The sequence below is a fragment of the Patiria miniata genome, unplaced genomic scaffold (assembly GCF_015706575.1).
Source record: "Patiria miniata isolate m_02_andy unplaced genomic scaffold, ASM1570657v1 HiC_scaffold_9, whole genome shotgun sequence".
Classification (NCBI taxonomy): domain Eukaryota; kingdom Metazoa; phylum Echinodermata; class Asteroidea; order Valvatida; family Asterinidae; genus Patiria; species Patiria miniata.
The window spans coordinates 4,130,122-4,156,781 of record NW_024037076.1 but is presented as its reverse complement, the minus strand read 5'-3'; the positions used below and the strand labels follow the sequence as shown (position 1 = coordinate 4,156,781).

General features: G+C 41.0%; 1 protein-coding gene across 6 annotated transcripts; it reads left to right on the top strand.

The window, feature by feature from the left end:
• The first annotated feature begins 995 nt into the window (after positions 1–995).
• LOC119720222 (guanylate-binding protein 2-like) lies at positions 996–24,791 on the top strand. Of its 6 annotated transcripts, none has more exons than XM_038189834.1 (22): positions 996–1,035; positions 2,570–2,755; positions 4,067–4,230; positions 4,784–4,951; positions 5,532–5,592; positions 6,045–6,193; positions 7,126–7,212; positions 8,467–8,661; positions 9,332–9,425; positions 9,822–9,901; positions 10,611–10,748; positions 10,849–10,907; positions 11,698–11,827; positions 12,659–12,823; positions 14,480–14,570; positions 15,923–16,089; positions 18,221–18,295; positions 18,845–18,930; positions 20,586–20,634; positions 21,362–21,475; positions 22,628–22,711; positions 24,378–24,566. In XM_038189834.1, the coding sequence occupies exons 2-22, from the start codon at positions 2,608–2,610 to the stop codon at positions 24,564–24,566; spliced, it is 2,493 nt and encodes an 830-aa protein (XP_038045762.1). In that variant the 5' UTR covers positions 996–1,035; positions 2,570–2,607. The 6 variants fall into 6 exon arrangements, with proteins under 6 accessions (XP_038045762.1, XP_038045760.1, XP_038045757.1 ...); XM_038189832.1 differs by having other exon boundaries at positions 1,013–1,118; XM_038189829.1 differs by lacking the exon at positions 996–1,035 and adding an exon at positions 1,036–1,130 and having other exon boundaries at positions 24,378–24,791.
• Positions 24,792–26,660: the final 1,869 nt, after the last annotated feature.

The following is a 26,660-nucleotide window of genomic DNA, read 5'->3' as shown; positions in this document are numbered from 1 at the left end:
TCCGAACTTCGCCTACGCCGGCCAAATCACGATTTGCTTGCCCTCAAATTCTTCGCTATGAGCATATTGTGGGCCGTGAACTTGAGGGTTTGTAAAAAATATGGGTGGAAGCCGTGCACAGGAGTGTGAGCTTGTAGTTCCGTGCAATTTGCATGAAATTGGAGCCCTAAAAGCGCTCTGTTTGCAATGAAGTAAATGGCGATGGGCTTCAGGACCATTTTAGGGGTGATCATCTTCGGATGGAAATTTGATGAATGGAAAGAGAATGAAATTAGCTTTAATGTGATGTGTGTCTGGAATACCTTGGAGAGTTGTGAGTACATTTCCTGAATTTTTGAAGTCTGGCGGCACAGGGAAAGACAAACAACAAGGTTGACGCTGGAGGGCGCTCTTTTGGTGGGCGGTGCGCGGATGTCGATCTATAAGATCATTACCATCACAGTAGCATAAAATGGCACGACAGTAGAGCGCGTGATGAATATGCATGACTATGACGTCACTAGAAGCTCATGAGTAATATATCACGCACGGTACTGATAGATATACATGTAGATGCACACTGTATGTGCTGCATCCCACCGATGATATCACATTTAACAAGTCCTCTTTCTACTGTCGCCCCGCCACCCTCTAGTGTCGTCCCACTTACCGATGATATCACATTTAACAAGTCCTCTTTCTACTGTCGCGCCGCCTCCTCTAGTGTCGTCCCACTTGATGATCATCGGTAAGTGGGACGACACTAGAGGGTAGAAAGAGGACTTGTTATATCATCGGTAAGTGGGACGACACTAGAGGGTGGCGGCGCGACAGTAGAAAGAGGACTTGTTAAATGTGATATCATCGGTAAGTGGGACGACACTAGAGGGTGACGGCGCGACAGTAGAAAGAGTGACGTCATATCATGCATATTCATCACGCGCTCTACTGTCGTGCCATTTTATGCTACACAATCACACGTGTTGCCTGCGACGAACGTTTGACTTGAATTCGACGAGTTTTATAGAAGAATTTTTTTTATCAACTGATTTCAGAGTGAAGTTTGCCGTTAACGGATTCGGTTTCATATTTTCTTGTAGATTTATGTAGGACGTACTGCAGTGCAAGTTGAAGTTCAGGCGAGTTGCGGGGTGAGGTGACTGTTGTTGTGGTGCGCCTTGTGGGCAAGTGTTGCTGACGGCTACCGTCGCCGGCTGCAGGGACTTCCGTTCCGCACACTGTGTCATGTGTGTGGGGAGCGCCACATGCATGCCAAAATTCCTGAACAGTTGTGACTTGTGTTACCTGAATTAGAATTCTAAAAAAAATTCTACTTGATATTTGCTATGGTTGGCTATAACACCAGGAAAAATTGAACTTTGTAATCCTACCCCTAATACCGGTACGCTACTGTTTATCCAAATTCTAATAATTACTATCTGACTATGAAATAATTTAGCAGAGAGTGTCCAAAAATAGGTGAGGGGGGGGGGGGGGGCTGATGTCATCCGTTAAAAACATCTCTTCATTTGCACACCAGTTTTCATCGGTTGCTATGTATTCAGCACTCTAGACTTGAGAATTGAGTTTTAAGAACATAGATCTGGGAGCTATTTAATAAGTAAAGCCAATGGCGTAAAAAACTGGAAAAAATGTTGCAACCTGACGTCACTTTTCGAGTTCTTCATATATCATCTCAGTGAAGGGCATTCATTGCAAAATTGATGATAAGACATGAATCTGGGCTCAGAAACATTTCCAATTTTGTTAGGAAATTTAGAACATTTTCTTGACTCTCCATAGACTTTGTACAATTGCGAAAGTGGCGTCAGGTTGCAACACTTTTTCCAAAAAATTCCCGGATGTCCGCACCTACCTATTTATTGACTGTATTTTTTCTCGAGGTCATGCACCATTGACCTTTTGATTTTTCGTGGTTATTGGTAATAGTAAGCCTTTAGCTTTCATAATGAAAAATCAGTGAAAGAAAAATCTGCAAATGCACTGATGCATGCCATCAGTGCTTTATAGGCAGTGATGTGTGGCTTTAAAGGGAATATACATCATTTGCTTTTGCTGTAATTTTCAGAAATGGATGGGATTGGAAATATATAGCAAATATAGTTACACTGACTTTTTTGAGGTTTTGGGTTCGAAAATGCTATAAAAACCAAGAAAAACAATCATTTTCATGTAGTCTGGTTCCCTGACTCCATATAAGAAGAAACAGAGCAGTTTACATACATTGGGGAATTGTAAGATCAGGGAACCAGTCTAGCTGGCTCGTACCCGTTCGTAGGTTTGTAATCGATTGCAAACAAGTGCGATGGTCAATTGGGGCCAGTATTTGAAAAAAAGCCAGTTGTTTCCAACGCTGATCGGCCGATCAGCGTTGGAAATTGATACAAAAATACCACTTTTCTTGAAAATGACAGTATACCAGGTGCCATGATTTTACAGGATCATCGCTATACACTGTCATTCACTAACAGTCCAGCAAGGTATTTCAAAATGATTTGGTAGTTTTATTGTTTGATGTTTGCAAATGTTGTATTTTCCCTTTAATACAATACATTTCATGGGGCTATAGAATAGGGCCTAAACCAGGCATGGTTGCAGTTTGCACAAATGGAAGGACCTAGCTTAATCCTGGCTTGGATAGTGGTCGTGAGTGTGCTGCTGCCAATAGCCGAAAGCAAAGCCAATGAGGGACTTGGGAGCCAAAGGGAAAGTGTTGCGAAGTGTCAACAGAGTCTTGATGAACAAGGAGTTGAAGGTAGGCCTACAGTACTTCAGTTTTAATCAATTTGGACTGATCGTGATAGTTCTGTAATAGTGGCAATATACATAGCCACGCTCCATTCATGTCTCTGAACTTTAAAAATGTCTAACGTTCGTGTTGATGCGTGCTCCTTTTTCCCCCCGCAATTTCTTTGGAATGACTGATCCTATGCCACTGGCAGATCTTGGGTGTAACTAGTCCAAAAATTTGGAACTCTCAATACTGTGTACGAGCGTCCCAAAACTTAAGGTATTGAAAACATGCAACACAAGAAAATAGACTGGCACATGAAACAACCAGTCCAACAACTCTTCAGTGCTGCATCAATCAACTGTCGGCTGACTGTGCCAAAAGAAATATCTAGGATGTCGGGTACTTGGTCACTATTTCTACACATTACTCCTTAGTCAGGCACCAGACTAGGCTGAATGAAGAAGTCAGTCTTGTCAAACAGTTGGACCATGGATGGACATGTAGAAGTCTAGGCTTTAGCCTAATTTTGAAATCACTTGACTTCCCTCTTTTGTGCAATTAGCCACTGCCAAATACTGAAGGAAAGTCTCCTTTAAAACTTGGTTGGTGAAATACCGAGGAACTTTTCTTTTGCCCAGTAACAGTTTTGGAGAAATTTGCTGGCTAAAGAGTGAGTAAAGTTGGCCTGATCTTCTTTTGCTTCGTTTTGAGCACATAAGGTCCGAGGGATGTTAAACTACTGAACATATAGTGCTCTTTAAATTTCAGGACTAAATGGCGGTCTCCAACACGGATTTTGAACACGTCGAAAGTCCAGATATTATGCGCCTAGCAGAGTTGTAATGACTCGAGTCAATGACTCGACTCGAGTCCGACTCGAGTCACAATTTTTGGTGACTCGACTCGACTCGAGTCCCTAAGGGTAAATGACTCGACTCGAGTCCCTCATTAGAATGACTCGACTCGACTCGAGGAAGGCTAATGAGACTCGAAACCCAAAAATAAAAGCAAAACTTTGCGAAAAATATTTGCAGTGACTTACGCCGGTGCCGGTTTTTGTTCATGTCACGTTAGAATGTTCGCGAATATTGTATACATGTATACATACGTGGTTTGATCAGTGTCCCCATTAGTTGAATGACGATCAGCTGGCACCCCTTTTTATTTTCATTAAGAGTCAAATGTGGTGTCGCCACCTGTAGTACTCGACCTCCTTGACCTAATGACTCGACTCGACTCGAGTCACAAAAATCAGTGTCTCGTTTGGGGCTAGATCAAATGTCACATGTAGTCACATTTTGTCATGATCGTTCGTGTGTGTTCACATTCAAGGATCTTGCCGATCTTCTGTACCGAACTCTCAGGGCAGCTCGGACGACCTTTCCCAGAATGCACTGCAGCAAGGTCTCATACCAGCGCTGCAGGATCGTCCCATGCAGCTAGTCCGACCCGACCCGACGCACAGGAAGATGGAACTTGTCGAGGAAAGCATCCAGGTGATAATCAGTAGGACAATATGGCTTGGGGCAATTTGGGGCAAATTTGACAGGTTTGTTTGTGAATTAAAGTCATTTTAAAGATGGTGGTGTATGCAGTGCCTGCCTTTGTGGCGATATGTCACTTAATAAAAAAAATAATTGGATTTCTTTTTTTTGGGGGGGGGGGGGCTCGGCCCCTGTTACACACCCCCCCCCACACCCCCCGATCCGCCCTTGACCACTACCACTAGCCGCATGCATACCGTCCCAGGGTTACGTGTAAACCATACGGTATAGACCATTATCATGTTGCAGCCAGCTTGATTTTTTCCCATTCAAATCAACGTAACAAAAGCGAAGCTAGCTGGTAGGGAAAATAGTCTGGTTCCTTTTTGCACAAAAAAAACGTCATTCAGTGCTGTTGTTGGATACAGGGAACATGACTGAAATGGTGGCAGCATGGTAAAGGTGCATTACATGGAAACGATTCCTGCATCCTCAGCCCCAATATGCACATATAGGTTACTTTTGGGATAACTGCAAATGATCCTCAATATTATCTGTTTTTTAGTCACTGCTTCGGTTGACAAACCCTGTAGCTGTCGTGGCTGTCGTCGGGAAGTATCATTCAGGCAAGTCCTTTCTCCTGAATCAACTGATGGGAAAACAAGGAAACTTTGGCTTCACCGTCGGGCCGAGCCTACGCCCGCAGACCATGGGAATATGGATGTGGGGAATGGTGTGTAACTTTTTTGCAAATTGCTGTGTGTTTAGAATTCCAAAACTAATGTTCCTCTCGGATCCATCTGCGATTTGAAAATCACAGGTGTGTAAAAAAAAGTCACACACCTGGATTTTTCTAGACTTGTGATTTTTCTAGGCGTGTGATTTTTCTAGGTGTGTGAATGTTTACCGCTATGCAAGTTTCCACGCAACGATCGACAAATAAGAAATCAACTTTTAAGGTCAGCTAAATTAGGCTATTAGCATAATGAGCACCACCCCAAAAACCTTTCGCAGACGATTGGACCCAGGCACTCGTCTGGATCCAAATGATTTGCATAAAATAGTGGCCGCATATATAGCGAGGATATGCCGAAGATCATTTACCACGTACAGACAAATAACGATAAACGCCTTGACCAAGGCTATTCCCAAGCTTAACTTCCATTTGATTCATAATCGTCGACCTTGCGCCATTCTGAAGCAATATTTGAAGCAAATATATTTCAAGATTTATTCATTGTTTTTTTTTTTTAAAGGTGACTGCTGATTGGTTAAACTCTTTCTTTGTCATTCACAATTTTCTATTATTTCAGCCAACCACAATGACTCTTTCATCAGGAACAGACGTATCTGTTATCTTCCTCGATACTGAAGGTAAAAGTTGGTTAACAAATCAAGAGCTATTTCCAACACACCGTGTATCTGTTTATCAAAAAAAGTGAAACATTTCCACGTTGATCAAACTTTAAAGAACAAAAATGTTTAACAACTGTTTATAAACTTAATATCTTTCTAGTGGTTAGGGTTTGTGACTCATGATCAGAGGGTCAGGGGTTCAAATCCTGCTGCTGGCCACATGTTGTGTCCTTGAGCAAGCCATTTTACCCCATTTACCTCTCTCGAGTCTACACCTAGGGGTACAAATGGGTACCGGTATTAGCTGGGGAGTAACCTGCGATGGCCTGGCATCCCATCCAGGGGGAACAGAAGTATTTTCAGTCGTTTCATGCCACGGAAACTGGAGATAAATGTCATCCCGATGAACTATAAGGGCTGGCAACAGACTTAATTCTCATGTGCTTAAGTTTTGGATTTTATTTGTTCAGGTTTTGCTGCCAACAATGTGTCGGAGAGTTATGATGCTAAAGTCTTTGCCGTCGCTGCTTTGCTGAGTTCCTACCTGATCTACAACTCGGTCAAGGTCATCGACCAGGCCGACATGGACTACCTGGAGCTGCTGTCGAGGAGAACGCAGGTGTGCGATCTGTGCATGAACTGTAGGGGGCGCTGTGGGACCCACTTACAAGAGCCAAAGAAAGACACACATTGCAGGCATACCTGTTTGAGATTATGAATGTCAAGGATCGTCCATGCAGTCATTTTTCTTTTAAAATTACAACGAAGTAAACACAAACCTTCCGTGTCTGCTCTTTAATGAAACTCTGAGCCCCTGCAGAGTCTAGTCACCTCCCTTTTTCTTTGCTACCGTTTGCAGTTCACATGCAGGGGAAGCACTCAAGTATGGAATTTCACGGGCACCTATGAAAGCACCTATGAAATCACCGTAACATTGTGCAGAATTTCAAAGGCACATATGGAATTTCATATGCACCTATGGAATTTCACAGGCACCTATGAAAGCAGCTATGGAATTCCACACATGTCCTGATCACCTATGGAAGCACCTGTGGAATTTCACACGCACCTATACAGAAGGATTTATGACATTTCACATGCACATATAGAAACACCTAATTGTGGAAATATGCACTTATGGAAGCACATGTATGGAATTTCACATGCACCTATGAGGCACATATGGAGTTTCACATAAACTTATATGGTAGCACCTGTGGAGTTTACATGCACCTTTGGAAGCACCTGGGGAAGCACCTATGAAATTTCAAATGCACCTATTTTTGGAGCACCTATGGAATTTCACATGCGCCTATTTTGGGAGCATGCACCTTTGGAAGCACCTGGGGAATTTTGCATGCACCTATGGGAAGCGCCTATGAAATTTCACATGCACCTATTTTGGGAGCACCTATGGAATTTCACATGTGCCTATTTTGGGAGCACCTACGGATGTGTTTTAATGCCAACTGTAGATTTTAACGCAGCCTTTTAGCTTGACTATCAAAAATATGAACACAGTTTCAAAGGTTTTCTTCAATTGTTTTTCAGTTGTTTGCATTGAGATCCCAACTATCCAGAGCCAAGTGGGCCCAGGATTTCAACCACGATCTGCTGAGTTTCCCGCCGCTTCTGTGGGTGAGTGCAGATCGCTTGCTCAAAATTCCTCAAAATATGTCCGTCGTATTTGCCACGAACTGTTTGAGTTATTTTGACATAATTAATTTGCAAGAGGATACATAAGCTATATGTTTTTTAATAAAAACTTTGCAGTAGCACCGAGTGTTTTGTGCATGTCTGTTTTTGAGTTGTTTGCGGTTGTGACTAAAACTGGTTTCAGTTTGTTTTTCAGGAGAACACAAACATTGTGTCCTGAAGATCGGGGAGGGGGATGGGGAGAATATGACCACAAAAATTATTGACCACAAACAATTTTCCCAAAATTTCATCATTGGGACAATACCTGACACTCGGTGGGGCTCATCATCAAGACGGCCCCTTTTGCCAACACTGTTGAGGGTGCAGACCTGTAAATCGACCCCCGTAGACCTTCCAAAAATTATATAAAATACTCGCAACTCTCCAAGGTGTTTGAGACACCCATAAAATTAAAGCTTATTTCATCATCTGTCATGTTCTGTTCATTTTTTTTTGGTGGTAATCCTTTGACTTTTGGGAGGAAATTCCATCCAAAGATAATCACCCCTAAAAGTAGTCCTATGGCCCATTGCCATTTTGAAAAATGATGCCTGCGCTCCATTGCAAAATAGAGCAATTTAATTTTAGGGCCCAATTTTATCCGAATTTCACTGAAGTACGAGCTCAAACTCCTGTGCATGGCTTCCACCCACTTTTTTACAAACCTAAGTTCAAGTTCATGGTCAACAAATACTCCAGTAGCAAAGAAATTGAGGACATACAAATTTCTGATTTGTCTGCGTTTGCAATTCTGGGCCTATTTACAGGTCCGCACCCTTTGAGCAAGTTGAAGCAAGTCGACTTGTGGTTAATTTGTGAAATAACTTACTCCAGTGCACAAATACTAATAGCAACGCGCGAACACCTCTAGTCAAATGACGGTCATCACAAAACTTATTGGTCCTGGCTCTTAGTTGTGCTGTATGATGTGCACGGCTATTGGAAGAGGGCCCCCTGGTCGGGTTCCAAAAGTCAACTAGAGCAGTCCAACCATCCTGCGTTTGAGCGAAGTTAGTCGAACTATGGTTCGCATCCGAACTTGATCCTTGTTAAATGGATGGGACTGGTGCCATCTGACAATAGGTGGCGCTGTTCAAGGGGACTTCTTTTGTTAACAGTTTACACATTTTGGTCATGAAGAATACCCCTATAATGTCCCCTACTTGATGCAAAAGGATTTACTGTGACCTTTAGGTTGTGCAGGATTTCGTCCAGGTCACGGGCAACGACGAGCCGACGCCTTCAGAGTGGCTTCACGAGATGATGAAATCGTCCACCTGGGAGAACGAGAACCATCGCATCAGCCTGCTAGACATCTTCCAAGACGTTGACTGCCACACCTTGTTCTTCCCTGCCACCAAGAAAGAGATCTTACAAGATCTATCCCTGGTAAGAAATAATAGTGCTTTTTTTGAATATTTAATTTTTGATTAAAGATTTTATTTTTAGTTTCATCGCATAAAGTAGATTCCTTTTCTAAATTGTTATTTTTATAGCAATGCAAAAGTTTGTCACATTATGAATGAGACATTGACAACAAAAATCGGCAAATGTTCAATTTTACATTACAAATTTGAAGTAGGCATGCAGTCAGCAATGGGCCACTGACTCCGACTTGAAATTTGACATTGAGCTTAAAAAAAATTAGCTAAAATTCTTCACAAAGGCTCCCAAATCAAAGCGATTGTCGACAAAATTGTGGTATGTGCAAATATACGAAAGCTATGCCTTTTTGTTCATCTGGTGCCATTTATCAAACTGAACCATTTCACTACATGACCAAATGGCACTCCATACTTTGTGCGTGGATACTGCTGAAGCACTTTTCTCAAGTTTTTGATATGGTAACACTGTGAATAAACTAGAACGATCCTAAAACACTCTTTCAGCTGGTATATGGTTGATGTATGGGAGGCCAAACATATCAACGTGCCGCCTTTCTGAAAAGTACTATCTGTGTTGAGGGTGTTCTGTGTGTGGTTTCCTGGTCGCCTAAAGTCGCCTATGGTAAGGAAAGGGTTAAGACTGCACTACCGCACTATTATTCCCTTATTTTCAGGCACGTGAAGAAGACCTCACTGCAGAATATAAGATTGAGAGGAACCGGCTGATACAAACCCTTAGACAAGGAATCATCCCCAAAGAGAAAAATGGTATGGTCCAATTAAATATAATAGTATAGTCCAGTACAGAATAAGCCAATCAAAAATTGACTATGCAAAGTGAGGCAAGAAATCATCTCCCACAGAGAAAAATGGTGCAATCCAATTAAGTATAATGGAACAGTCCAATACAGAATAAGCCAATCAAAAATTGACACTGCAAAGTGAGACAAGGAATCATCCCCAAAGAGGAAAGTGGTATGGTCCATCAAATATAATGGTACAGTCCAAATACAGAATAAGCCAATCATAACTCTGCAAAGTGAGCTTCAGCGTAATTATGTTAATGAATTGCAGAAAGCATTATTTCTGTAAAGGAGTTAGTAACAAGAATATTGCATATTGTTACCTGAGATAAAATTATGATAATTTAATATTCAAATCCAGGTCGACCAATCACAGGAGCCGAACTGGCATCGCTGATTGAAGTCTTGGTGACGGCAGCCAATGAGGGCTCGTTGTCTCAGGTAAATGATACTTCTGTGTTTTGATGAAAAATCTACCTTTTCAGTTCTGATTTTTGAGGTGAAGAAGCCATTTCCAATGTTGTTAAAATGGAGAAAATATTTCTTTTGTGTGATTGCAAGAAAGATTTTTTTTGGAAAACTAAACAAAATGACTGCTGAAGGATCATGTAATCATGTTTTAGTTGATTTCCTCTGATCCCACAAATTCTGGCATTCAACATTTTGGCTTAGAAGCGCCACAAAATTGCACCTAGTTCTTAAAAGGCATAATTAATTAATTAATTAATTAGATCATTTGCATTTATCCCAAAAGTAACCTACGAATTGTTATCAAAAGCTTACATGGAATTAAAGATCGTACTGGTACTAAACACCCTGTGAAACTATTCCAGCTGGCTGGCTGTCATTTAGAAGAAACCGTGCAAGAAATTTAGGAGATTTGCCACGATCAGTCAATTTACTTTTTTTGGAAGTAATATAATACAGAGTGCTATAGACAAACTCGTGTTTCATGATCAAGTAGTTGTGCATTGTTTTTCACTGTTTTCTTAAAAACTGTAATATCCACTGAGCTGAAACTTCAACAGGTTAAATTTTGAAGATTCTTCTTTGGATTTTGAGTGGTGCTGTTATTGGAAACAAACAGCTTGAAAAGCAAACGATCTTATATTCCTTTAAAAACCACGAGAGTCATTTTTTTTCATCCCAGATTCCAAGTCGGTGGTCGGCGTTCATCCAGAGCATGGAGCAGTCGGCAGTTCAGGATTGCCTGAAATTTTACGAGACAGAGATGATGGTGGTTCATCAGCAGTACGAGATGGGACCCATTGACGAACAAGAATTACAGGTTTGTAGCTTGAAATCTCTGTGAAAATACTTTAACAAAAAAGTTTACTTTTACAGATTGTGATTGAAAGCACTGATTTGTGTTTTAATATTTTTTTCAGCACTGGCATGAGACTGCAGCCAGTAAAACTGAAAAGTTGCTCCAGCAGGTGCTGTTTGGGTGAGTTTCCCCACGGACCCGCCCCTGCCTAGACCCTGCCTTAACCCCACATTAACCTTACCTGGACCCCACCCAGACCCAACCCGAAGCCTAACCCGAAGCCCACCCATACCCCACACTATTGAACCCCCAAGCTTCGTCCAGGCCCACTTGACCTCTGGCTGAACTCCATCCTACCCCATGCAAACCTCACTCTAACCCCACTGTAACCCCAACCAAACCTGACTTACCCGCTCGAATTCTACTGGGACTCCACCCAGCCCGACCCAAAATGACCCATCTAAAATCTGCTCAATTTCTACCGAACACCACCTAACCTCACCCAAGCCCGACACTATTACCCTGCCCAAACTCTGCCCGACCCCACCCAAATCCCGCACTAACCCTGCCCAAACTCCGCCTAAACTCTGCCCAAACTCTACCCAAACTCTGCCTGAACTGTGCCCGAACTCCGCCCGAACTGTGTTGTCTGATCTCTGCCTGAATTCCACCCTAACTCCGCCCGATCCTCGTCAAATGCCAACCTTGATCCCAGCCCCCCCCCCCTAAAAAACACACACTATAGAGAGCTTGTGATAAAATAATTTACGTTTTTTGCCAGACAACAAGACAAAATTGCCTGGTTCCCTGTCCCTCCATTTTTATTTGAGATTTCAAAAGGTAGGGCGGGAACCAGTCTCTGACCATGCACACTGGTTCACATGCACTATTATCCCACATCAAGTATCACCAGATACCAGGCAAGTGTTGCATGGGGTCCATTTTTCTTTTTTTCTCGTCGATATTTCAGATTGGATGATGTACTGGTCGGTGCCGCTCAGGAATTAAGGAGCCAGATTAAAGAGAAGTATCACCGCACAGTGGACATGAATGAAAAGAAAATCAAGCTAAGATGCAGCGAAATTCAACACAGAACAGAGGTGAGTCGAGGGCAGCATTGTTGAATCTCATCAAGTGCTTGCTGTCTAAAGCCATTCCCGTATTTGACTGGGGGAGTGGCCTAGTGGTTAGGGTTCGTTACTCATGATCAGAGGGTCCGGGGTTTAAATCCAGCTGCTGGCCATATGTTGTGTCCTTGGGCAAGCCACTTGACCCCAACTTGCCTCTTTCCACCCAGGAGTATAAATTGGTACTGGCATTAGCTGGGGAGTAATCTCTAATTGGTCATTCTGTTCATTAAAAGTGTGATCGTCTTAAAAAGTATGGTTCATACTTTCAAAATCTGAGAGATCTGGGTAGATATGTCTCTTCACTCCTCTTTAACAGGCGAAAGTTTGGAAGAAGCACAATTTTTTTTCGTGGTGAATTTACCCTGTTAAGCAAGATGGCCATTGAGCAAATGTCTGCAAATTTTTCTTATGTGTTTCATGCGGAGAAAACCGGAGATAAACGCCAGCTCAATGGGCTGTATTGGCTCTTGACAGGCTTTACTTTAAATATTCCTCGTCGCGTCAGTGCAACAAGGTCGTAACTCCATTCTGCAACAAAGTCGTATCTCGCGCGAATACGCCCCATGCAACAAGGTCGTATCTCGACGTCCATTGACTTTGTGTGCATCCGGGTTATATAACGTGAGATACGATCTTTTGACATTCTGAAACTCACCTGTCACGTACGGCAAATTTTAGGAGATATGACCTTGTTGCACGGACACAACGACATGTAGTTAGAAGCCAAAACAATATATGTGCCATGGGAAAAATGGCTTTTTATATTTTGATTAAATTGATGGGGATTCGAACCACCCACAGTTAGAAGGCGAGAGCAAGCTCGGCGAGCTGCCCTTACCCATGAAGACTTCCCAACTCAAGTCCAGCTACGCAGACATCAAGACAGACTGCATTGCCAGCTACAGCAGAACTCTAGAACGACTGCAAAGATCGGCACCCTTCCAAAAATTCCTGGACCAGTTAAAGGTAACATTTCTGCACTGATTTAAAGTTGCTTTTATCATGCTCTTCAACACATTTGATTTTTTTTTTCCATTAATAAATTTTCAACTTGTACGTTTTCTTTCAACTAAAATATCCTCCCTTTTTCCTTTATTTTGGGTGTGTACAACGGCCTCCGGGGAAAAAAAGTTTTTTTTCTTGGACACAAACAGTCCACTTTGTAAACAGACGATCCCGGTCCGTAATTATCAATACCTCTTGTTGGATAGGAACTAGCCTACCCTGCGCAGTGCTCTCCAACTTCAAAAATTAAAGGGCGGTGCGCCGTCAAAAGCGGAGGGGGAGGGCGCTATAATTATGTTAGGGGCGCTATTTGCAGTCCGATACATTTCTTTATGCTAGGGGGTGCTATTTGCAGATGAACATGTAATTTATGTACGGATAACAGCTTTAGGCCATTTCTAACACAGTAACACTAACAATTAAGTACAATACTGGCTTTTTTAACACATCAGTGATCAGGGACTCTGAGGCAGTTTGGCCTTGAGACTTTTGACCTGATTGATTGCTACAATTGCTTGTCAGTTTGACAAGTGTTGCATGTGATTGCTTTTGGCAGTGTTTCTGGCCAAAATATACCCTAGAGGGTAAGGGTAGTGGCACTTGTTTGTCTTTTTTTATTATTTTTTCCTTTTTGTTAAAGCATGGCGGGCAACTTTTTAAGCTTGGCGGCAGCTTTTGAAGCTTGGCGGGTGCCTCAGAAAGCTTGGCGGGGCACCAGGTTATTTTTACAGGTTGGAGAACACTGCCTGTAAGAACGGAATTATTGTCTGGCAGCCAATAATTTGAAATTATTATGTTATAATTCAATTTACTAAACATACATGGGCCGATTTTTTTTTCCGGTCGATGTCTCATTCGGAAGTGAATAATTTTTGTATTGATAGAAAAATAGCAATTTAGAAAAGAAAACTATTTTTCGGGATGAAATTTGTAAAACAGCATAGGGAATGCAGCTTTAATGAGAACACACAATTGTTCAGCAAATAGTTTGTATAAAGTCGCACCACGAACCGTTTTATCAGGATTTTTGGCCAAGTTGACTGTTTGTTAACGTTTTTATTTCATCAAAGTGCTCATCCTTACAAAGTTTCATTCCAATTTGAGTTCTAATTGACTATTAGTAAAGAATGCTCATTGGACTGTGCTGCGTATCTCTAAAAAATCAAAGACGTTTCGTGTCGCGATACGCCGTTTGCGCGCTAATTCCAATAGTGAAGTGACGTAACTAATCAGCACCATCACATGAAGGGTGTGAATTCATCGTTTCAAGAACCGTCGAACAATGAACAACGACAGCTGACTTCACTCTGCTATACTCTATTTCATGGAGATCGTATTAAAGCAGTAAGCACAGCAAAATGCATGCGTAACTCAGAGAAACAATTTTCTTTAATCAGTGACATAACGATAAAAGATTTCCATGCGCGTGCAACCGTTAGCACATCCACGCCATGAAATAGTTGTTAAGTTTAGCACAATTTCCTGCCATAGTTAACATTTTTTTCTGCTAACTGTTATTAGCAGTGCTATGAAATTGGCCTCGGATGCGTGGAAAGACTTCCAGTGCAACAGTTTGACTAGGCTTGCTTTGCTTTTGTCTTTGTATCTTTATTGCAGACATCTTTGGACAACATCCGTGACTCGTTTCTTCTGAAGAACGCCCAGCTTCTTGAGAGCGTGCTAGACCAAGCTAACCAAAAGGCTCTTGGTAAGGGCGTCCCTTCTATGGTTCTTGTATTTATTACCAGTTCCACCCGTATAGATTGCTAAATAAATGATGCCAAGTGCGTATTGTCTGTTGTGTTTGTTTAAATTGCAATGAGATTATCACAAGAGTAGATATCACCGAACTAACCAATAAAGCCATCTCTGGCAAGATGTAGTTAACTTACATTATATCTGCACCATGCACCTCGTTTACCGTACATTTTGGCTGTAGTGGCAGCGTGGCATAACAGTATAAGGTAAACCATACACACCCGACATGATGAGAGGCGACACTCTCGCTTGTCTGGGATTGCATTGGTTGCTATGCGTCCTGATTTTTAAATAGCAAAGAGCCTGATTTCCTAAATGTGATATTCTTTTTTTTGTTCATTAATTATGTTTGTTGCACTAAATAGGCCTAGGCCTTTTTTGTTATTATTTATTATATATACAATAGGCCACTGCTCACACTTAAGGCAGTTCGGTATCTCAATGAAGTTGTGAAGGTCAAAGGTCATTCAGGATAAAATCACCAACGCGATGTTACGCGAACGCCCGTTCTGCTGGTAATTAACGTGCGCCCGTCTCCTTGCGCATTCACGCGCCTTTGTCTCCTTGCGCATTCACGCGCCTTTGTCTCCTTGCGCATTCACGTGCCTTCGATGAGCTTTGTTTATCTCGAATGACCTGTGATGTATATCATGGCATAGTCCTGATTTGAAAACTCATAGGCGAGTGGGAAAAAGGCACACCTGGATTTTTCTAGGCGTGTGATTTTTCTAGGCGTGTGATTTTTCTAGGCGTGTGATTTTTCTAGGCGTGTGATTTTTCTAGGCGTGTGATTTTTCTAGGCGTGTGATTTTTCTAGGCGTGTGATTTTTCTAGGCGTGTGATTTTTCTAGGCGTGTGATTTTTCTAGGCGGGTGATTTTTCTAGGCGTGTGATTTTTCTAGGCGTGTGATTTTTCTAGGTGTGTGATTTTTCTAGGCGTGTGATTTTTCTAGGCGTGTGATTCTGTGGTCCAAACTGGGACTGAACAATCTGATTTTCTTTTTTATAATTAATAATAACTTATCTTGGTTTACAGTAAGGCCATTTCAAGAGCTCACAGAAGTGTAATTATGCCGTAAATGTATGTCGAGGTGTGCAGTACAGAGGGACTCAGGCGTGCGATTATTCGCACTTCTCGGGAAGCTTTTAGGCGTGCGATGGCGTGGGGGTGCGATCGCACGCCTCAAATCTTAGAAGGACTGATTGTGCTCATGCGCACTTGAAATACGGAACCGGCTTATATTTTTGCATTAGTTCAGATTGTTGATGAATTCCCGTAATTTAAAAAACAAAATTATGCAGAGGAATTTGACAGTGGAATGCAGAACACTCACCAAGAGCCTCGCAGCCCGAAGACCATGAGCCGATTGAGCGAGGGCGCCAGACAGAAAGCGCTGAATCTCTTCACTCAAGAGGCGACTGTGGCCGCAGAGGAGAGTTCTTACAATGCCCACCTAGCTTTGCTGAAGGTAGGTTCAAGCAACTGTACTACATTATATTACACTGTGTTTATTCCACTGATCTATGTATACTGACTTGATAGTCTACAGAGAACCACAGAGTGAAGCCTTTGGAAGCCATATTGGGGAGACTGGTTGGTGTTCTATAAAGGACAACATAGCCGTCGTAGATCTGTTCCCAAACGTGATTCACTTTTGTAACATCGTAGTTCACCTTTTGTCCGCTACAGTTTACAGTGTTACAAACAACGTGGTTTCCGTTTTGAACGTCGCAGTTTACTTTTTGCGATGTTTGCAAATCACGGTGGAAATTGTCCTTTTTAGAACATCGTAATATGTGTCCGTGAACAAAGTGTGCGTCAAAGCTTGATAAAGCATGGGTTGTATGAACGCGTCGAACGTTCGTTTATCAGTGGGCACGTGTGAAGACGGGGGTGAACTGGTCAAAAAGAGACACAACTTAATGTATGGCGTAATGGACATACACTATCCAGTCAGTATATAGTGACCAGTGGTTTATTCATTGTTCATAAATACCTAAGACAGTTCACGCATTCCTATTGGTCGAGAGCCCGTCACGTGGCCGGTCTTAAACGGATGATAAAGACATGGCTAGCTGGTCTTAAACACTATTCCAGTGTCACAATAAAATGTGGACTCCTAAAAATCCAGTGCCTCTTATCGTTTCATTGGTTGAACGTTCACAATCCTCACGTAGGCATGCGCAACACTACCAGGGAGTCAAAATTTTATAGTTCTAAATTCAAAACGCAACGCGCCAGGTGCGTTCTGCGCGACATCGCGCAGAACATGATACGCGCGCGTCAATCTCCATAAAAGGGTTGTTTACATCTTACTCGCCAGCTGAACACTCCATTATTTTGCAAGAGGGATGTATCAAAATTCATAAAGTGAATTTGTTGAACCAAATCGGGATGTTTTGAACGAATTATATGATTTTTTTTTACCGAAAAGGTATTTATGAATGGGAATAAATATGTGCTCCGTCGATATTTATCACTCTGTTTAAGACCACTTAGAGTCTGGGTGCTGATAATTACCCTCGCCTCCGGCTCGGGTAATTATCAGCACCCAGACTCTAAGTGGTCTTAAACAGAGTGATAAATACCTCTGGAGCACACATTTATTCCCTTAATGAACCATATAGTGCTTGGGCTGTTTGGTGCTGTACAGGGAGTAATAGGCAGAGCAGTTTCAGGCGATACAGTGACTAAATGGTTTAGTCTTTCTGTTGTGCTTGAAGCGAAAGTCCATTGCTTTTCTCAAGTGGCCACCATATTTATCCTTTCACAAGCGTAGTTCGGAAGTATTCGCTTTAGCAATAACTTTGTGGCTTGCAATATGTACAGTAAAAATGTGGCAGTGCTTTTTTCATTTTTCGCGATTCGTTACGATTTTGTGTTTTAATATGGCAGGAAAAAATACAGAAAAATGGGGAAGAAATTGAGTATACAGAGTGAGTAAAAACAAGGAAACCCAAATGGCTGTACCTATTTATTTTAGTGAAGTTCTGCATGTAGCATTATCAAAATCTAGGATATGAAAGCCCAGTTAATAAGCTTTCTTTTAGTATAAGAATCATTCAAATTACTCATGTACTTTTCCAGTTACGGAATTTTAAACACAACCACCACTTTAAAGTTCTGTCCATGGATCACAAAAAAGACAAGTACAAGTGTTCTTTCAGCCAAACAAAAACAATTCACATAGGGGACGTGTGAATTGTCTTTGTTTTGCTAAAAGATTACACACCTTTTTTGTTATGCGTGGACAGAACTTTAAAACGGTGGTTGTGTTTAAAATTCCATAACTGGAAAAGTACACAAGTGATTTGAATGATTCTTGTACTAAAAGAAAGCTTATTAATTGGGCTTTCATATCCTAGATTTTGAAAGTGCTACATGCAGAACTTTATAAAGAAAAATGGTCCTACCATTTTGGTTTTCTTTTTTTCACTCACCCTGTAGTGTATGGGGGTGGGGCCAGATTAAGGTTTTCAAGGGGTAATAAAATATAATGGAAAGAAAAGAATGAAAAATCTAGGTGGGAAAATGGAAATTCCTTGAAGAGGGAAAGGAAATGGAATTGTTAAAAACTTTTGTGATTTTTTTTTATGCAGACAGGAATGTCAGAAGCAGAGAAGGAACACGAGAAGAAGAACAACCAGCTGCTGAAAGTCAAGTGTCAAAAAGAGGTCAATAAATGAGCCATGATTTCTGCTCCTTCTTTTTAACAGATTTTACAATAAAATGAACAACATCAAATGGCCCATTTCGTCGGGTGCCTGGAAGAAGGTCGTAAGGGCGAAAAATGGGTCAAAAGGTCAAATTCGAATTTTTCGGGTAATCGATAGAGCTTGGAAATACTTTCATTTGATATACAAACTGTCTCAAGGGGCTACGTCATTCTGTCGTAATTAACTGTAAACAAAAGACGGAAGAAGGTTTTTCATTATTTGTGCTCGGCAAAAGGTTCATCAGTCAAAATTTCAACCTTATGTGATTTTTAATCTAGAAATTGCAGCACAAAACCTTTCAATTTGATTATCTCCAAAAGTGCTTTTTGCGTGCCTGGGCTGCTTACGATCTTTTCCTTGTCACGAGACGATTTGACCCCAATTGATAAAAATTGTTGGAAGTTTCTGTAGCTCATGCTCTTCAAGATATCCAATTTATGGTGTCCAATTTAGATGCAAGTTTTTTTAAGTTTAATTTTGAAGTGTTTTCACTCTGTTTAAAACTAGGTGAATGGGCTCGCCCAGACGATGCGCGACAACACGGACAGTACGCAGCTACCCCTACCAGTCAACGATACAGATCTAGACCACAGGTAACGAAAACAAAACCAAGGCATAGCCCATAACCATAGAGCTACGTTAATAGTGTGCTAATTCGGACCTAGACCACAGGTAGCGAAAAGAAAACCAACGCATAGCCCATAACCATAGAGCTACGTTAATAGTGTGCTAATTCGGACTGAGACCACAGGTAGCGAAAACAAAACCAACGCATAGCCCATAACCATAGAGCTACGTTAATAGTGTGCTAATTCGGACTGAGACCACAGGTAGCAAAAACAAAACCAACGCATAACCCATAACTATAGAGCTACGTTAATAGTGTGCTAATTCGGACCTAGACCACAGGTAGCGAAAACAAAACCAACGCATAACCCATAACTATAGAGCTACGTTAATAGTGTGCTAATTCGGACCTAGACCACAGGTAGCGAAAACAAAACCAACACATAACCCATAAGGCCAAAAAAAAAAGTCTCCGGTTTCTGGTATGCGCGCGCGTCGCCGTAGCCATGCGCGTCGGCAAAATGAAAAAGGTTTTTTTTAATGAAAGATGATGTCTCAAAACCGCCAAACTCACTGGTTTGACTGGAATTCTGCTGCTGCGCAATTTCAACGTGTTTTTAGATGGGGTTATGATCGAGAATAAGCTTTATGTGGCCTCTCTGGACTCCCATATATTTGCACTAAGTTTAGTCAGGCACCATTTGCAGTCATCAGCCGACATTTGAAGCAAAAAAGTCGGGTAAAAAAAAAAAAAGCCGCGTCGCCGCACCACTTTTTGGACAAGCTCCATACCAGAAACCGGATACTTTTTTTTGTTGGCCTAACTATAGAGCTACGTTAATAGTGTACTAATCCTTATGGCATAGAATACTGTCTGAAGCGTCTTGGCGCAGTCATTTTGAGTTCATGTGCGTGTCTCTAGAACATCCCCAAATCACATGAAATTGAAGTTGCATGAAGTGCAACGTTAACGCACAGCACTAAACATGGCCAACATAGGTGTACTATCATCAGAATGGCCCATGAGCTCCGTGCGCTACCAAAAGAGGGCGTTCTTTTACCTAGCAACGACGTCCCATGGGCGGTACATTTCGCTGGTTGATGCGCATCGTTCCTTGTGTGTGACGCGCGTACACCCAACTGTACTTCCTTTGCCGGTGAGGGGGTACTTGTGAACGGAGCAGATAGGGCAGCATGTGCATTGTTGTTAGCCCAGAAACAACCATAAGATGCGTTTTAACTCCTGGTGTATTGGTTTCGATAATGCACATTTTTAAAAGCCAAATGCAGATATGTCAATAGCTATAACAAAAATGCCTTACATAATTTCAAGCTCTTTGTATGCACAAACTTGGATGCACTGAGCATGCTACTTTGCGCCATGGCGAGTTGGCACTGTAGGAATATAATATAGCTCTATGAACCAAACCCACTGTTGTAAACATTTTTTAAAAATCTGTTATTTATGAACACTTGGTGAAACTGAGGTGCAATAATGTTCGAAGCAAAACAATTATTGAAAAGTAAGACTTTCCCCTTAAATGTAAATACTTACATTGTTCAAACATCTGAATTTTACTTTTCAACGGATGCAAGCCTTGTAAAAAAAAATCCTGAAAAACTGTGTAAATTGTTTTATTAATTTTTGGGAACTTAACTTTTTGCTCTCATTTTTGTGCAGGCTCACCCAAGAAGCCACGAGGGCAAAGTCTCTCTTTAAGGAGTTACTGGTGAGTTTAATTTGAAATTAGAATCGAAAGTTTTCCTGTTTTTTTACTCCCGTACTTTTATTTTTGATACTTCGTTGCCCTTTTCTACAGGGAGCCCCTGGTTTTGAGCCTGATGTTGTTGTTCGGACACGCAAAACATTCCCCCTTCATTTTAATAATAATAATAATAATAGCAAACATTTTTCCCCCGTTTAATACTACGTTTCTAAGCGCTATATGATGCTATTGTCCTTGTAGACTATTAGGTGAAACAAGGGCAACCGCACCAAATACAAAGAACAGAATTACAGGTAGAAGACACTAACTGACATGGAGTGTACAAACATAAAGTTGCCAAAATACAAAGGAAACTAACAGAAAACAACATAAATTTTGTGTGGACCAAGTAGGGTAGGTCACCAACGCGCCGCTCGGCAGTTTTGGGGGCAAGAATGTTAAAACATAGATTCAGGTTCTCAAAAAAATCTCAAAATATCATAAAACTCTTGAAAATATCTAAATTCATTGGTGTGGAAAGAAAGCTGAAAATGTATTGAAATCCTTATTTGTTGATGAAGCCATGAATATGTGTTATTCATAACATTTTAGTCTTCAAATTTGTTTACTTTTCGTTTTCTTCGGGCAAAAAAAGAACTACCAACTGTAAAAAGTTATGTGTGCAATGTTGTGAAATCACGTTTAAAAAAAAAAAAAAAAAAATTGTCCCTCCCTATTTTACTCTTTCCAGGATGACTTTTCCTCCATGCCGGCTTACGACGACTGTCTGATGCAGCTGCAGCGGCTGATCCACGCCGTGTGTGGACAGCGCAGGCAGGAAAACATGGAGGCCTACTCCAGAGAGGTCAAGGGTCATTCATTTGCATATTCAGTTTGTGCAGGTCAAATGTCTCCAGATTTTCTGGAACTTAATTTAGGCTTCAATGTTTAGATTTGCCCTGCTGGATCAAAACAATAATCTACATGGGTGAGATATTCTCACAATTTTCCCTGATATTTAGGGAATTTTCAGGATTTTTAAACAACCCTTTTATAATTTGGAATCTGTGAAGACAAAAAAAGGTTTTGTAAGTAAAAAAAAAATGTAAACATAAACCGACTAATAACTCAGAAATGTTCATAAAGGCATATAGGATCATTTATTTGCTTTTCATGCATTTTGTTCATTTTTAATTGTGACACCACTCAAAACCCAGTTTCGTCATTAGCACTCTCTTATTCTAAAAATCGGTTGATTGATCGTTGAAAATCACCTTCATTTATTGATTTCTTCGAAAATGACCGCAAACCAGATGGAATAATTTCACCGGGCGTTTAGTACCAGTACGATCTTTAATCCAAGCAAGCTTTGATAATAATTTGGTAGGTTACTTTTGGCATAAATTCAAATGATCCTATATATGCCTAAGTTGCCAACACTACACAACTTTTGTGTGTATATAGCACCTGACATGTTAATTTCTTGAAGAATGATTTATTATGTGAAAACTCTAGTAGCTTATAACTGAAGTATGTAATAATACCGGAGTCATATACAGCGCACATATCTACCAACAATTAGGTATTCAAGGCGCTGATAATTATGTCTATTTTTTTTAAATATAGGTAAATCAAGTTTATGAGAAATGTGAGACCATTATGTAGCACCTTTATAAAGAGTTTGCAAGGTGCTGTGGATATTGCAGCCACCGCCAGAAACACCGGGGCAAACCCCTTCTCTTAGCGATAAGTGTTACTGGGTTCTTCAACGTGCATTACAAAACACCCGAGACCTACGGTTTTACGTCCCATCCGAAGGACGAAGCAATAATGGTAAAGTGCCTTGCTCAAGAGCACAAGCACCATGTTCCCTGTCAGGATTCGAACCCATGTACCACGGCACACGAGTCGAACACCATAACCATTGGACCACAGCACCCCCACTTTTGTCATGGTTCATTGCTTCGAAATGTTGAAGTGCATCTTAATTTCAGCCGTTTTGTTTGTTTGTTCGTAGGTCGAGGTACCACTCCAGTCAGCAAAGAAAGTTGCCCTGCTGTCCGCGGACCGATACGATACCGTGTTTAGTCTAACCACTTTTGTGAGTTGGCTAGTCACGTTAATTTGTGTTGATGACTTGATGCGATGATCTTTAAACTTCCAAGGGAGATGGGGGCGGGGGAGGAGTTAGGCTGGACACTATTTGACACCAGGTGGCGCTCTTCGTAATAAAATCTTGTATGCAAATGTGCATACATATTGCGAGCATGCATGCTTTACGTCCATTAATGGTGTTTAAGTTGTGCTGTTTGTTTAAAATGTCCATGAAATGAATTTTTCTGAGGAACACATTTTATGCAACTTTCTACTCCTCGTAAATGTATGAAAACTATTTGACATGCCTTTTTGGTTAATGTTATTCAAAGGTGCACTTCTTAAATGTTTGTAATTGTCCATGCTTTTCCAGACAACTGAGGGCGCTGTTGCTGTCATTTCAGGAAGACACTGTTCAGTTTTGTTTTCTGTTCAAATGTGAACCCAAAAATCTGCTATTGAAAACATTTGTGAGAAAAGTTTGCTCACTGGCTTGCTGCCATGTACTGACACAACGAATCACTCAAAGAAAAGAAAATTTTCAACAGCAAAATATCAAAATTCTGGTAACTTTTTGTGCTTAAATAGTTGTGACATTGAGGTTTCCGCCTGAAATGGCATCACACTTTTGCTCATGAATATGGAAATTGGCATTAGCATAATTAGGCACCAAAATACCCTTGAAAAAATGGTAAAACGAAAATTGAAAATAAGGCTAAATGGGATACAAATGTGATGCAATCAAGATAAATGAGTTGTTTGTCGGGAATTTTCATTTGGAGATTCAGGCCAAAATAGGGCCACTTCATCACATTACTTCATCACATCTCTTGGTGTTCTGACTTCCATAATTTTTTGAACTAAAGATGGTATCAGCATGCGGTTTTCACAGCAGTAATGCTAAAGATAGTGCTCTTTTCAAATCTGTAAACAAACAAAAAATTTACCAGAGTCGACAAACGACTCATTTTCATGGATTGCACTAAAAAAAATTAAGTTGCATGGGCCCTTTAACTAAATTTAACTTGAAGATTTTTTCATTCAGCACAAAAATCTGATGGGGGGGGGGGGAGAAAATGGGGGGTGATGATCTGTGGCCCCCCCTCCCCGCCCCGCCCCCCCCCCCCCCCTTGTCAAAAAGTGGGGGTAGCCGTGGGTTATAATGATAATTGTATTTATATAGCGCCTTTTGCCAGAGGATACAAAGCGCTGGGGAAGAATGCAACCAAAGACTGGTAAAGGAAGTATATGAACATAATATGAGACCCATTATGTAGCACCTTTTTGATAGGTGCTGCGGCGCATAATTGCTGCCACTTCCAGAAACACCGGGGCAAACCCCTTCTCTTAGCGACAAGTGTATACTGGGTTCTTTAACGTGCATTGCACAACAAACGGCTTTACGTCCCATCTGAAGGACGAAGCAATAATGGTAAAGTGCCTTGCTCAAGAGCACAAGCACCATGTTCCCACGGTCAGGATTCGAACCCATGTACCACGGCACACAAGTCGAACACCGTAACCATTGGACCACAGCACCCCACATGCTCCCCCTCCAGGATTTACGGTCTTGGAAGTCAGTACTACTTTCTTGTGGTGCATTTATTCTTTACTTGTTGAAATACTTGAATAACCTATGTATCTTTCTTCGTTTTTTATCGTTCCACTCGCAGATTCGCGAGGTGTGCATGTTGAACCTGGACGAGGGTAAGCCCAAGCACTGGCCCCCCGACCTCAAGGCTAACATTGTTGACCTCTTCATGAACTCTGACCCGGACATTCGACGCATCATCAAAGCGCGGGAGGGCCTGTGGTCCACATTGGTGGGATTTATTCAGTGGATCATGTGGATTTTCAGCTGAAATACTGTGTGCTTTAAACTATATAGCCTTTCAACGGCAGTACTTTTGCTGGTAACAGTGGGCCAGTGTGGTGTTCTAACTGACTGACGGACTGCGTATGTGAATCTTCTGAAGTTTCTGTTGTTTATTGTAATAAAAAGTCCATTTGTTTGAGAGTTATAAACTTTAACCCTAAAAGGGCCAGGTTATTTTGACAATCACTCAGCGTTTTTTTTTTTTTTTGGGGGGGGGATTTCCCACCCCCCCCCCCAAGATCTCGGCCATCGAGTGACTAAAAATTATGAAACTCAATACATGCATAGGACAACTTGTAATGAACATACCCAAGAAATTTCATGACCATAGGTCAAAGGGTTTTGGAATTATGTCTAATTAATTATTCATATGCACAAATGGTAATTCTGCTTTGTTTACACTATGTTTACGGGGAAATTTAGTGTCATGGCACGTAGCGCTGGAATATATTTCGCTGCACGGCAACCCGTGGTCTGAATTTTATGTTTTTGGTATCAAAAGATGCGCAAGGCTCAAGGCTAAAAAGTCACAACAGCTCGGGTCGCGAAACAATTTTTTTCAAGTCTATCGAGGAAAAGTTGAAGGGGGGGGGGTGGATTTTGGCCCCCCCCCAGCCCTTTCAGGGTTAACTTTCCTTAATAGAACAAGCTTAATCGGATCTTGGAAGTTAATGCGGGCCCACAAATTTGTGTTCATGCACGAATCACGTGATGTAATTTCTCTGGAAGGAGTAGTGTTTTAAGTAAAAGATCAGGTTTGGTTGAAATCGGTCAAAGGATGTAGGAGCATTAGACCATGTCAATGTTTGTGACCAACTAATGGAAAGACATGATGATTTGTTGAGCCGCTACCCGCAGCTAAAAAGTTTAAAAAGAATTTGTTTAAAATTTAAAATTGCCATAATTTATTTATCGCTCTTTATGTTGTTTGTAAAATAATGTATATTTTGGTTCCATAACGAAGAAATTTGTTCAATCAGATTTTTATTTTTCTAATTAGACTTAATTTTTCTATGGCTGATTACGTAAACATACATTTCAGTAATTAAGAGTTTTGTTTATGCAACAAACTAACAAAATGTGTGATGACTTATTTTGTAAAGTAGACAGTTTTCAAGATTTGATGAAAGCTTTGACGAATATAGAGTGAATTGTTTGTATTTCAAGTGAAATGTTTGTGTTTTTCCTTGTGTATTTGGCATTTACTTTGTATCATTCGCTGATGTATTTCCCTGATTTGTTTTGCATTTTTTCCCACTTAAAGATGTGATAAGGTACTGAATGACAACTAGGGGCATATCGCTATTGTAATTCTTCTTCAGTTGATGCATATTTTGTAATACATTTTGCTAAAATGATTAAAAACTAAATTGTATTCCAAACGTCAGTATCGAGACATAACTTTTTGTAACAAAATAGTGTTTTTCACAATTATTTAAAATTGTCAAGTTTTGTGCGCGTCCCTGAATAAAATATGATGCTGTGTAGATTTAAATGTAAGATTTATAAGAATTTCTGTGTCAATTTCCAGAAGAAAAAAACGTAGTGAGGGTCAATTCTTCTAAATGTAAGTTGAGCTACCCGGTAACTTGGCCACCTGTTTTCAATCAATTATAGACCGCTGCGCGCGAAACTGCGAATACTCCCCCCACGAATAGTCGGACATCCTGATCCCAATGGCTGTCTTCTGATAGGATTTGGCGTCTGGGTTTAAAACCTTTTACGTCACTCTTCTGAGTGAAACTTTTAAAACTTTGTGTCATGCAGTTCGTACCTCATTTTCAGTGACACATTTTGAAAAGCACTAATTTTATTTTTGGAAACAAACATCAAATTTTGGAAAAATCACTGGAAACATTGGTGAAATTGGTGGAAAAATTGGAAATTGTGAACAAATTTAAACGCTTTTTCATTCATTACCAAACTATCATGAACTACACGTTCTAATTGCTCTTCACACTGTCAACAACTTCTTGTCATCTCCCAGCTTCCATCGCTGTCGTTGTTCACGGTATAACTTCCTTCCGTATTTGGGATGAAATATCCCGTCACCTTTTCACGATTTTCTACTATGGATGCT

Coding starts and splice junctions, on each gene's coding strand:
- LOC119720222 (XM_038189829.1), top strand. CDS start 2,608: ATGGAAGGACCTAGCTTAATCCTGGCTTGGATAGTGGTCGTGAGTGTG. Junction 9,426..9,821: donor CATCCCCAAAGAGAAAAATG/GTATGGTCCAAT, acceptor ATTCAAATCCAG/GTCGACCAATCACAGGAGCC. Junction 18,296..18,844: donor AAGTCAAGTGTCAAAAAGAG/GTCAATAAATGA, acceptor GTTTAAAACTAG/GTGAATGGGCTCGCCCAGAC.